General features: G+C 31.8%; 2 protein-coding genes across 2 annotated transcripts; one reads left to right on the plus strand and one right to left on the minus strand.

The window, feature by feature from the left end:
- Positions 1-6,713: 6,713 nt before the first annotated feature.
- LOC106299637 lies at positions 6,714-7,358 on the minus strand. Its single transcript, XM_013735695.1, has one exon. The coding sequence runs from the start codon at positions 7,337-7,339 to the stop codon at positions 6,842-6,844; it is 498 nt and encodes a 165-aa protein (XP_013591149.1). The 5' UTR covers positions 7,340-7,358; the 3' UTR covers positions 6,714-6,841.
- Positions 7,359-9,751: 2,393 nt separating this feature from the next.
- LOC106299674 lies at positions 9,752-10,687 on the plus strand. Its single transcript, XM_013735730.1, has 3 exons — positions 9,752-10,337; positions 10,435-10,518; positions 10,606-10,687. Exons 1-3 carry the CDS (start codon positions 9,801-9,803, stop codon positions 10,609-10,611), a joined length of 627 nt encoding a protein of 208 aa, XP_013591184.1. The 5' UTR covers positions 9,752-9,800; the 3' UTR covers positions 10,612-10,687.
- Positions 10,688-13,163: the final 2,476 nt, after the last annotated feature.

Consider the following 13,163-nt stretch of genomic DNA (forward strand, 5'->3'; position numbering starts at 1 on the left):
GGGAGAACGGCCTCTTCGAAGTTCCGAGGCAGATTCCTTTTCATTTAGGGTTTTAGGGTTTTAGCGATTTGGTTTTAGGCTCAGAGTGTTAGAGGCTATCGTGCTGATAACGTGTTGTGAAACTTTGAATTTAGAACTGTAAGTTTCTGTATATTATTAATGAATAAGTGTTCCCTTTAGATAGGGGTTACAAAAGAGATAAATGGAAATACAACAATAGGAAAAATTACAAATCATAAACATAAACGAATTAGGAAATAGACAAGTTGTAGCCGCCTCTCTCTCCTCTCCAAGTCTCGCGGCCGCCTCTCTCTCTCTAGGGTTGAGCCGTCTCTCTCTCTAAGTATATGGGCCGGTTATGGACATCCACCAGTTGATTTATAACAAAAGGGTTCTAGTTATAGGAATTTTTTCAGTTTGGACTATTATGCAACATTTTTTTTTTGAAGCGGACTATTATGCAACATTGATTTGTTGTAAGTTTTGAAGTAACTTCTTTTAGGTATATATCGTAGAACATGTTATGGATAGTCTTCGTAGAAAAGTAAGAAAAAAAATACAATTATATACATTTGGTTAATTTGAAAATGACATTTATTATTAGTATTTTCTCAAATATATATATTTTTGTAGCAGTAGTAGTGATAGACAAATGGATTGATTATGAAACATTCAATTCATTCAACTTTTTATTAAAAATATAGAGATTATAATGTCGGATACTTATCATTCAATTCATTCAACTTTTTATCAAATGTATGTAATTGTATTCAAATCATATAAAACATTTATCCCGTTAAAATTGTAATGTCAAATGACTAGATTTCAATTAACATCGTTAATATGTAGTGAGGATGCTAAATCTTATATATTAAAACATAAGTCACAACATTGATTCATGTGTGATTTTTCTAAAAATAGACCTAATGGACCTATTCCTACAAAGTCATGTTACATTTAATCTCTAATCTTAACATTTAAATTTTGAGTCTACTAGAAATTTTTATTGGGCTATCAATAATTGGATTTAAACAATAGATGATCCATTGGATTTATAGATAGTATAAATTAAATAGATATAATTTAATGTTGTAATACTATACCTCCGTATGTTAATTATTTAAATATTTGTCGATGTTAACTTTTAAAATTATAAAAAAAAATTCTAAATAGCAAAAATCACAATATCTAACAATGATTTATTTTTACTACCTTAAACCAGTGAAAACAAATTTTAAACTATATAGTTTATTTTAAAAATTAAACAAAAACTAAATGTTTAATTATTTACTCGATAATATAAATCTATGAAGCGAAAAGTTTAATGTTTTAAAAACTTTCTAAATTTGTGAAATGTTACAATATCTTTTGAAATAATAATCCGAAAAATATATATATAGAAGAAGATACAAATATATGTGAAAGTTTGAAACAATCTATTCAATGAAAAAAATATACCGTAAATTAATTATGTTTTAAAAATTGATAGACACATATATATTATAATATATACCAATTTAAAATTAAAATTGAAAACAAAATGTTTATATAAAAATAAATGAAAACAAAAATTTGCGCTGTTGAAATGATCGAGATGTAGTTATATTTTAAGAATCAAGGCATAAAGTGAAATGATTTATTGGGTTACGTTGATATATATAAAATGGCCGACCATTGAAAATGATTTAGCTGTTTTGACTTTTGAAGCCATTGGATTAACAACTGTGGATTTGATTGGCGATCAAGTTTCTGTAGTACATTAGAGGTTTTCTACTGGTTGAAAAAATAGAAGCGATATGACACAGCTAGCATTAGGGCTGAGTACAATTACGTTATTTAGTCCATACTTGACCAGTAAATTAATTTTTCGTCTTTGACAAATCAAGTATCAAGTAAATTGTTTTAGTATTCACAAATATAAAATAAGTATTAAGTATTAAAACAAAAGTGACTATCAAAACAAAAAGTATTTTAAAACTATGTTTAAATAATTCGTTTATGTTTTAGCAAAAAAAAAAAAAAAAAAAATCGTTTATGACACAAGTGAATATACCATAAGTGGTATATTTTCTTGGAGCTTTCTCTTTTATATACTTAAAATAATGAGACAACTATATTTTCTTCTTTCCTTAAAAAAACAATTATAAAATTTCTAATAAATTTTGTAATGTATGCAATAATGTATTAATATTATTTATAAACATACCTAAATATGGATTACTAAATATGATTTAAGGATAATTAAACTTGAGTCTTAATTTAAAGATTATTTATTATACAGTTTAGTTATGTAGATTATTATTTTCAGTTTAAATATGCCTTCAACAAAAATAGACCTAAAATTGATAAAATTCCAATATACACAATTGTCAGTTTCTCATCATATATATTAAAATAAATTAATTTAAGATAATTATAAAATTTTCGAACATAATCTAGTATATACTAAATCTCTATAGTTGTATAAGATAAAAAATTTCTTCCAAATTTTCAATTTTAACAAATTATAGAGTAGTTTACAAGAGCATCAGCTTTTCTTATCTTTAGAAGATTCTTCCTAGATAGTAGTATAACTAAGTGGTTATCCACAATTTTGCAGATAAAAATAGTTAAGAGAAAAATTAAAATATAAGAGTATATATGTCTATATATATATATATATATATATATTGATAGGAGATCTCAAAAATTTTCTGGATCCAAAGATTAATCACACAAAGACTTGCATCCAGGTACACAGCTAATCCATCAATATAGTACGTCTAAGTGGTCAAAGTGAATCAAACCAAGATCGGAAGCTTCAGCTTGAGCCCTTTTACCACTAAGCCAAGACAACTTGGTTAGCTTTATTACTTAATTAGCGATTAAACTGGAAATGATTTCATATATATATATATATATATATATATATATATATATATATATTTCAAAGTTGTAACATATGGACATACATATAATATATTTAGTGGTTTGTGATAATATTTTTATTATAGAACTATCAAGATTATAATGAATTACGACTCAATTTACAATATGGTTATAAAATCATCTAATCTACCAAAATAGAACTATACTATAGAATAACTTTTATTTTACGTGTTATTTACAAAATATGCTATTAAAATCTAGAATTTTATTAAAGATAACAACATCAAATCAATTCTAGTTAATTCAAAATATATTGTCATATCTTTTAATTTGATTATAAATATTTATTTTTCATTGCAACAAAATCTTATAAATTTTATAAATTTTTATTATATATGTTTTGTAAACGATTAAATATGTAAATAATTTAAAATATATTTAAAATACATTTATTTAAATTTTTTAAAAAATCATATCTTATAATTGAATAAGTTAATATACTAATTATTTTAAAGATTATGCAAATAAATAACATACATTTATGTTTTCAAATAAACTTATTTTAAAGATTAAGTAATTAAAAAAATATAATGAAAATGGTATTAATAAATTCAGTCCTAAAGTTTTGATTGTATGTTGTTTGTTCTTGTTGTTTCCGCTGTAAGTTAGAGCCTAATTTTCTCCAATTAGCTTAAATTACATATAACTCTTTTGGATTTTCTTTTAGGGCGGAATAATCTATGTTTAATCAAAAAAGTTTCTGAAAGCTAAAATATTGAAATTAAAGTGATCTAACTTGATAAAAATAAGTACTAAAATATTAAAAATTAATGGTTTACCATTGTAGATTTTTTACTGTGGTTTTTTACATCAAACATTTAAAATATTTAGATCAACATGAGGAAAAAATATTGCAATTATAAAAACACTAAAACAGTAACAAATTTATTTAGTATTATTAAATAAGTATTACAATAAGTATAACTCTACGTTTTGGAATATGACTTATCATTTTTCATCTATAAAGATTCATTCCTAACTATAACTATGTTTTTTCTTAATGTAATCATTTTTTGAATGTACATACATTTTTATATGGTTTCAAACAAATCATTACCAAAGTAGATCTCTTAGCTTCATAAATTACATTATAAATTTAATAAATGATTAGACATGTATCTTATTTGGTATTGATATGTATTTGTAATTTTATTACAACAAATCTATAAATAGAATATAGACTTTTAATATTATCAATAAATGAATATAGCTGTCCGTAAGATATTTTTGCAACACATGTATTTTCCCAAGTGCCATTATATAAAATGTGGCAAATAAAATTTACAAAATGAGTTTCCATGCGATATCGTACGAGTTCATTTTGGTTCATTTTTGTAAAATGAGTTCCCGTGCGATATCGTACGGGTTCCTAACCTAATATATACAAATACATTCCCGAGTTTATAGGAAAGTTTACATAATAAAAATATGACTCAATCTTAGTATATGGGATCTTAACATATCCCAATAGTGTTTCGTCTTCTAAAACGAAAGGATTAACTTAGACCCTGCAGATGAGGCATATCTAGGACTGTTGCCAATAGGATTCATATGGTTTGTGGATGAAGTACCTTCTTCAATCTTACCTAGTTATATTAATAGTTAAGAAATATAATTATATTATAATATTTTCTTAAAATTTGACCACTAATAAAAAACAAGTCTCTCTGTTGTTTCTGAAGAGTTTCTTATAATTTTTTTTTAAAAAAGAAAAATGTTTTCCATTTTTTTTATTAAGTTTTATTTTTTAATAACTGAGATAACCAGAACCTCTTTTGGAGGTGGTCTAAGGATATAACTTTTTTTAAGAGACAGTTGTTTATAACTCTTGCATACAGAACATATTCCATATATACATGTTATATATGGTTGTGTACTTCGATAAGGTACAAATTTTTAAACTTGATATTTTAAAATAATTTTTTTAGAGGTTGACCCCCAAAAATACTTTCCATATCTATTGCAGTTACAATTTGTAATTATTTTCCATATTTTCATGCATTTAGATAGATGTAAGACATCGAATTCAAAAGAAATCAACCCCTAGTGTGGATATTAGCCATAAGGTAATTTCGAAGTGCGTTGGAGCCTGGAGGTTTTGGTAGGTTAGGGACAAGCACTAAGAAACATGATAGGACATGAGAAAGTAAAAAAAAAAGAATAACAATTCCTAGGGTTTGATTTTCGTTGACGTGAGATATGGAAATGGAAAAGTTGCTGTGGAGGTTTGTCGAAGTCTCATTGGTTCTCAGTGAGTTTATAGCTTGTATACCCCGAAGAAAGTTCCTTTCTTTATAAACGTTTTGCAACAACGTGTTGCCAAAAAAAAAACCTTTTGCAACAAATATGTCGATGGAGGAATTCAATATATATGATACGAATAAAGTACTACTAGATCTTGTCGGGATAAGCCTTTTACCCTTTTTTCAAGATTCTTTATAGTTAGAAATTAGATTAACAGACGAGAAAGTTACATGAATTAGGAATTTGAAATCAACCAAAATGAGCTTTCATACGTTCCATTTAAACGGTTGACGTAGTATTATCTTTGTTTGTTTTTTGGTAAACCATGGTGTTTGGCCCCTTGACCTTTAATCACTCTAGGGTTAGGCCTTAAACCTCTATATCTCTTTACTTTGTCTTTCAAAACTCTATGACTTTCTTTTAAAAAAAAAAAACTCTATGACTTTCAGTAGTCACGGCTTGTATCATTTTCATGGATTTAGAAATAATACCCTTTACCACAAAAAAGAACTTTATGTCCCATGTGAAAGATCAAACTTGGGTCACAAGTCAGTTTGCCGGTTCTCTATCAATGGGATAGTACTAGCTTTGATATACACTTAACGCAATTGAAGTATATGGATTTGAATAGAGCATTCAATGAAAACTTGAAAGTGGAAATCCTATGGAAATTACCACTGACCTATTTGAACGTAGAAATAAAGAAACTATAAGTAAAATTCATAATAATTGGGAATTTAAGTTGGAATCTAAAATATCTAAAATTTGAGTAAGATATGAATTGTTTCTAATGTGACTTGGATTACATTTTTAATGAAAAAATAAAAACAGAAGATTATTGTCCCGTAATTAGATAAGTTGATTCAAGCTGAGTGACCAAAACATGCCCCTTTCTCCGTTCGAGTTTAACAAATTGATTGCTTGTATTTAGACACAATCCAAGCAAAATATCTATGATTTTCAATCAAGACACAATCCAAGCGTGATCGTTTTAGTTCATTTTTATAAGTCGTGGGCCCTCAAAAGTCATCCTTTTGCAACTGAAGTGGCCTGGTTTTTTTTTTTCTTTTTTTTTGCTAAAAATTGAAGTGGCCTGATGACCCAATAAAACTTAAAACATAACTAGTGCAAGTACGTCTTGGATGGAAGACACTCAAAGTGAACCAGCGCACAAGACTGTCCTACCATTTTCAGAACACATTACGACGCAAAAGTGGTTAATAGAGATGTATAATTCTTGTCGATCTCTCATTCGTTGCTTCATCGCCTCTTCCTTTTTTTGTTTTCACCAACGTCTGCCTGCGTGTATGTTACATATCCTGTGTATAATATATGGACTCTGCGAATATGCCACAACTAGAAGTCTAGAAGGCCCGATAAAATAGCTAAGGGTAATTAGCCGAGGGCCATAAATTTTTTTTCAATACTCACTAGAGGGCCACCGGCAAACCTTAATACCTAAACCAATTCATAGTCTTAAACTGAGCGATAACTTAAATAGTTAATACCCGAATTGGGCAAAATAAATATTGGCCACCATCTCAAATATGATGCGGAGAAAATTAATAACACAAATGACGTGGAAAATCAAAATAGCACAAAAATAACAATTGAAAATTTCAAAAAAGCAACTATAGCACTAAACTGACGTAAAAAAAAACTATAGCACTTAACAACTAAATTCCCGCTCTTGCAACCTCATCTCATCGTAGAACTTTTTGATGAATCTCTCCGCCTTCAAGTCAATCGAATCATCTTCACTGAAGTAATCGAAGGATTGCCAAATATCCCTTGATGAAGAAGAAATTCCGTGGACACAATGAAGAGGCTCCATCTCCATCCAATTGTGTGTTATTGTATCAACAATATGCTCGTCACTAGACCGACCGATGCACCGTGAAAGAAACAATAAACTGAAAATGTGTTTAATACCCAACCTAGATATGCGGTTTCGCTTCCTACGGTATGAGATAACAGATGTGCGTAGAGGTGAGAACTGAGACTCTTGAAGAAACTTGTAGTTGTATTGTTGAAGGAGCTTGACCCGCTTGGCTGATCTTCTTTGTTTTATAGGAAGCTTGAGTCTTGGGATGATTGGTCTTCTCAAGATTGAGACTTTTAGTATATTTGAGACTCTCTGAAAAATGGGCCTTCTTCTTTGGAACATTTTGATTGAAAGTTTATGGTTTTTCTTGGCCAATAAAAGGTTTCTTAGAAGGAACATTAATGTTCAAGATTTATAACAGATGAAAAGTTTTGAGTTCTTAGATCTATTCAGGAGCGTCAATCCAACACGTGAAAAAGTCATGGTCGGTTGTCCTTTTTACAACCTACTTTCTCAATTATATGTGTTATGTATTAAGTAGCCGTTGGAGGAACTTTTTGCTATATAGTTTATGTTGTTATTTAAAGATAAATGGTAAACTAATACCTTCCTTTTCATATATAAAGTCCCTTTTGCCTTTGCTATAAGTATTCTCTCCTCAAGATATCTATATTGACAAAATTGGTAAACCCAGTTTGTTATATAGCCTATCTTCTTTCAAATCAAAAATATTTGGAAAAATTATACCCAAGAACAAATATATTGTTTCTCTTTCTCAATCATCATTTTATTGTCAATGAGTATATTCGTTTTGGTCTTTTTCAATTTATTTTGGCAAATCAATATATTAATATCGAAAGTGCTAAAACATAATACAAAATATATCATTAAAATTATATAAGAATTGAAATATAGACAAAGAAATGAATTATAACCGTGCCTTCAAGTTTTACTGGACGGGGATACTTTTTTTTTTGAAATTAGAACATTATATCATTCGATAATTAAATGGTGGAGTCGAACTTCCATACTTATGATTCACAAAAATAGTAACGCTATTATCTAAGCTAACTATAAGTTATCTTAAAATAAATTTATAAATGATATAAAAACACTGGCGAAGATTCTTTGTAAATCAGATATATGAATAACATGTTTTTGCAATATACCTAGAGGAGATTAGAAGATGTAAGAAAATAGTCAGCATTTTCGTGATCACACATGTACCTTAAACAGCTAAACTCAAAATAAAAGGATGAACAATTTTGCACGCCGTGTCTGGAGTCAATGGTTCCATGGACACAGTTCTTGATTTGGTTTTTGATTGAATCTATTTTATTGATGACAAAAAAGCCCTGTTCAAAAACGCGGCCGCCTGACCGCCTAAGCGTCCGAGTAGGCGCGATTCGGACATCACCCGCGGCGATTTTGGTATAATCGCCCAAAAACTCAGACTCAAATTACTCGGCCCATTAACCAACTAATCGGCTCATTTACCGATTAATCGGCCCGGTCATATAGACCTTAATAATAAATTGTGAAGTATATGTCAGGCTTTAGAAGAAATCCGAAGCCCAATTATCTTATCCTTTTCAAAATATGTGAACTCTATTATATAGAGTAAGATTTTGCAGCTCTTTTCCTCCACAATCGATGTGGGACTTCTGTAAATCAATACAAATAATGCGAAAATAATAAATTGCACGGGGGAGTTCGAACCCGGGTTACTCGGCCTAAGAACATGTGACATTACCACTGAGAAACAGCAATGTTTTGCTACTTGTACGCAAATGTTAATATATATACACATATACATATATGAATATTCAAAAACTAGTCTAGATTAATTTGTTTTTCAATTGTATGGTATTAACATATGCTAATAATTAATTTTGTTTTTCAAAAAAATATCACATTCTAGTATATTTATATTTTATATTTAATTTAAATATAATAATAAATAAAATAATAATTAAACTAGGTCCCGCGTATACCCCGATTAATCCCGATTTTCTGGTCAAAAAAGTGACCAAAACAATATTCCATAATAAAAAAAAAGAAAACAGATTACGAGGCTATGACTTGTTTGTTATACAGTGATAAACAAGATATATTAGTACTTGCTTCAGTTACTACAAAACTAACATGCTCGTTACCTTATGCACCAAGTTAAATTTTTTTTGTAGACGGTTAATTATGCTATTACAAACTATGATAAATATTACAAGACGATTCTACAGCCAATAATTCTATCTGGTCTATGAGGGTTCACGTCTGACGGCAATTATCCTCAGCCGTCCTATGAGATCCATGTTTGATGGTACTTTTTGCGCCATGCCGAAAATCTCCTATATGATTTTTTTCCATAAATCTGCATAATTCGCTTTTGTTGGGATTCGAAACCCAGATCTCCTAGTGTAGAAGCATTAATGAACTTTTAATCAAACCAATAAACCACTGGATTAAAGGGGTTTGCACGTGCAAGTAAGTTTGAAGGCAATATGTCTAATTAACCTTAATAAACCCCTAATAAATAAATAAATAAAATCTGTAATGCAAGTAAGCCCAGAATTAACTGTAAACGGTGAGGCCCAAGATAAACCCGAGTTACGATCTGTGAGATTAGGCGGTGGGTTAAGATCAACGGCTGTAGTGACAGTGTCAAACAATCGGACGGTTGATATGCTTTATCACTCGCATATAAAAAGAAACTTCCTTCTCCGTTCTCTCTTGCAGCGTAGCATCCACAACAAATATCGAAAGCAAGAGAGAAGAAGATATACGTAGAGACTAGAGACGATCAATGGTGTTACCTGGTGAGGGAGACCGGAAGCATGAGAGACCGACGAAGAAGGCTCTCCACAATTTCAGGTTCTCTAACTTGAATTGGGGAACTCAGCAAACTATGAGGTGCGTGAAGGTCGAACCTCACGGTGGTTCAGGCGGGGAGGAAGGGATCGAAGAGTTTAGGGAGAAGATGATGTTGGACATTAAAACGGTGAGAGAATCTATTTTTAGAGAACACAAAGAGGAGGAAGAGGACACGAACGAGAAAGATGAATCAGAACAGCCGAAGAAGGAAAGGGAGGTTTCTCCGCCGGAAGAGACGGCGGAGGTGAAGAGGTGGAATTTAAGAAAGAGAAGAGGAGACTGTGAGGATTCGTTTATAGAATTAGGGTTTGGGTTTTTCGAGGAGAAAGTGAATACGTCGTCGATAAGGTCCACTTTCATCTCGACGCTAACGAAGAAAGAGGTGGAAGATGATATGATGATGATGATGGGTAAAGCACCACCGCGACGACCCAAGAAACGTCCCAGAGCGGTTCAGAAAAAGATCAATGTATGTCCCAACTCTTCTTCTTCTTTGATATTGATACAGTTTTTCGAATTTTGATTTTGATTTTTTATTCTTTGCTTTTTTGTTTACATGGCTACAGTTGCTGCATCCAGCTTTTTATTTTAGTGAGGAAGTTGCTGAAGATATCTACAATGTCTCGGATGCCGCCGAGAAGGTGAAGAAGGTATCATCTTTCACAATCCCATGATTTGATTTTCTGACCTATTTCGTATTGTAAGTAATCATGCATATTTGTTTACTAATTCTGTAGAGATGATGGTGACGATGATGATGGATGGTTCTAGTTGAGGGTTTTTTTTTTTGCTGACTTGTGGAGTCTCTTAAAGTTGGAGTGTGATCATATGATTGATATCAGAAAGTTGAAGCCTAAGATGCTTTTCTCAGTTTTGTTTTTTAGATTTTCTTTTGTTAGAATTTGATTTTGGGAGAAGTATGTAGGTTCTGATGTAGTTTGAATATTCTCTTTTTTTTCAGTTAATCAGCAACGAACAACCTAAAATAATCAATGAGAGGATTTAACATTTTCACCAAATCTTGCATTTCGTGACTATCCAAGCTACATAGATTTAGACCTTTGGTGTGTTTTATTTAGACCATCCCTCTATTGTCTGATTACTGATTGATGTTTTCCCTTGAACTACTGCAACCGCGCTTGCCTACAAACCATGATCGATGCAGTTGCTAACGCAATGCCATTTTCGCTTGATCAAGACTTTTGTGTGTGTGTGTTTTTGCCGTCATGATTCTCTTTTGGGTGCATTCTCTGTAAGAAGCTGCAACATCTTTTCCAATGCGTGTAGTCGTCTAATTCAAGGAGTCTGTGCTAACGAAAAGAGACCTATTTAGTTCCGTGTGTGGGCTTTTCTTTTTTCCCGCGTTTGATTGTTTCCGTGAGCCTGATTCACTCCCTAGCTATTGGGATAAATACATATACTACTAGGACCGTTGTAAACTTAAGTTCTTATTTGTGTTTTTATTATTATTCATAACATAAGGTGCCCTTATATATGAAAATTACAAAGAGATAAATGGAAAAATACGAATATGGAAAGTATACAAATACAAGTAAAAGAAAACTAGGGTTTGCTGTCTCTCCTAGCCGCCTCTCTCTCTCTCCTCTTGCTGCGACCGACTCTCTCTCTCTCTCTAGGTATTGGGCCGGCTTATGGATGGGCCGGTTATGGACATCCATCATATGGTTTATAACACTCTCCTTGGATGTCATAACCATTCAGAGTTTGTAATACGCTTTGGATGTTGCCTCATTAAAACTTTATCAGGAAAACCCAGTGGGACAAAACCATGATGAAGGAAAAAGAGTACAACATGTATCACTCCCCCTGATGTGTACCTCTGTATATGTCCTTCAAGTTAGCACATCCCAACCTGATGGTTGAGCTTCATCGACGCAATGACTAATGGTCTCAATACCAAGGTAAAGTAGTGCTACCGCGTTACAAAGACATAACATGTATCAATCAAAACATATTAACCCTTCTTTGGGTTTTGGTTAGTATAATGTAATCTAAAATTCTTAGTTCCTTGTAGGTAACATAGGATGTATTTTATCGTGTCCCAGTCCCTTATGTTCGGACATGACCTAAACCTAGACAATAGGTTTACATCAATACTCATGTCCGGATGTGTATGACATGACAAATACATCAAGGCAAGGAGCCAATATTACTTAAGGTAAGGGACGTGTATGTCTTTATTTCCAGTGCCTCATGGTCGAACATGAGCTAAAACCCATTGCCTATAACATCAAGGCACCAATGGCACTTGGGTAAGAGACTTTACCGGACCAAGGACATATTTCTTGTCCTTCTTGGGACCAAAGGATCCGTGTCCAAGTCAGGGGTACTCACGACTATGTTTTTCTTGGGACTTACAATGGGTTTGTGTCCGGACCAAGGGACCTTATGGGACAACTCAATGGGCGAGCTTTGGTCCATGTTAAAACCGTTTGAATACCTTTCTATAAGTCTTTTGATGCACAAGGATTCCATCTTTTAAGATGTTCAATTTGTAATCCTAAACAAAACTTTGTTTGTCCCAAATTTTCATTTCAATCTCTTTCTTTAGATAATCGTTTGAAAGTATCTCCAGAGGTTCCTAGGATATTTTATATCATTAACATATACTTGTATACTTTAGTTCTCGAGAACCTGTTACATTTGACAACTCAATACCTTCTGGGACTTTTATATATATCTCATTATCCAGTGGACCATACAAGTATGCGGTTTCTACATCCTTTAACCGCAAGTATATTTTTCTTCTTTTATAGCAAGACTTGTTAGGAATCTAAATGTTTGTTGCATCCACCACAAGAGAGTATGTCTCCTCATAATTGATCCCTGGTCTTTGTGGAATCCTTGTGCATATGGCCGTGCCTTATATCTTGCTATCTCGCCATGTATCATTTCTTTCACAAAGACTCTTTTTGTCCAACTGGTTTCACATCTAGAGGTGTCCGAACTATGGGACCAAAACCTCTCTTTTCTTAATGAACTTAACTCCATGTCCCCTTTCCATTTGATCTAATCATGTATGGACGTGGGTTCATGATCCTCATTCATTTCATAATCTCAAGTGCTACACTGCATGCAAATATATCACCAATGTCGATTTTCTTTCTCTTGTTCCATTTGTGCCCCAGACATGACATAACTTATTGAGGTTTCATTTTCCGAGGGATCTTATCTTTGAAACTTATTGGTCTACCACGTTTCAAACGTGCCTTAGACTCAGTAGCAACTTGATTGTGTCCTTCTTGAACATCAATTCGAATTTGGTGCATTTACA

Source organism: Brassica oleracea, chromosome C6, assembly GCF_000695525.1.
Source record: "Brassica oleracea var. oleracea cultivar TO1000 chromosome C6, BOL, whole genome shotgun sequence".
Classification (NCBI taxonomy): Eukaryota; Viridiplantae; Streptophyta; class Magnoliopsida; order Brassicales; family Brassicaceae; genus Brassica; species Brassica oleracea.

Excerpts from the sequence above, each read along its gene's own strand:
- LOC106299637 (XM_013735695.1), bottom strand. The coding sequence starts at position 7,339 with ATGTTCCAAAGAAGAAGGCCCATTTTTCAGAGAGTCTCAAATATACTA.
- LOC106299674 (XM_013735730.1), top strand. The coding sequence starts at position 9,801 with ATGGTGTTACCTGGTGAGGGAGACCGGAAGCATGAGAGACCGACGAAG. Across the intron at positions 10,338-10,434 it reads CGGTTCAGAAAAAGATCAAT|TTGCTGCATCCAGCTTTTTA; the intron begins GTATGTCCCAAC and ends ACATGGCTACAG.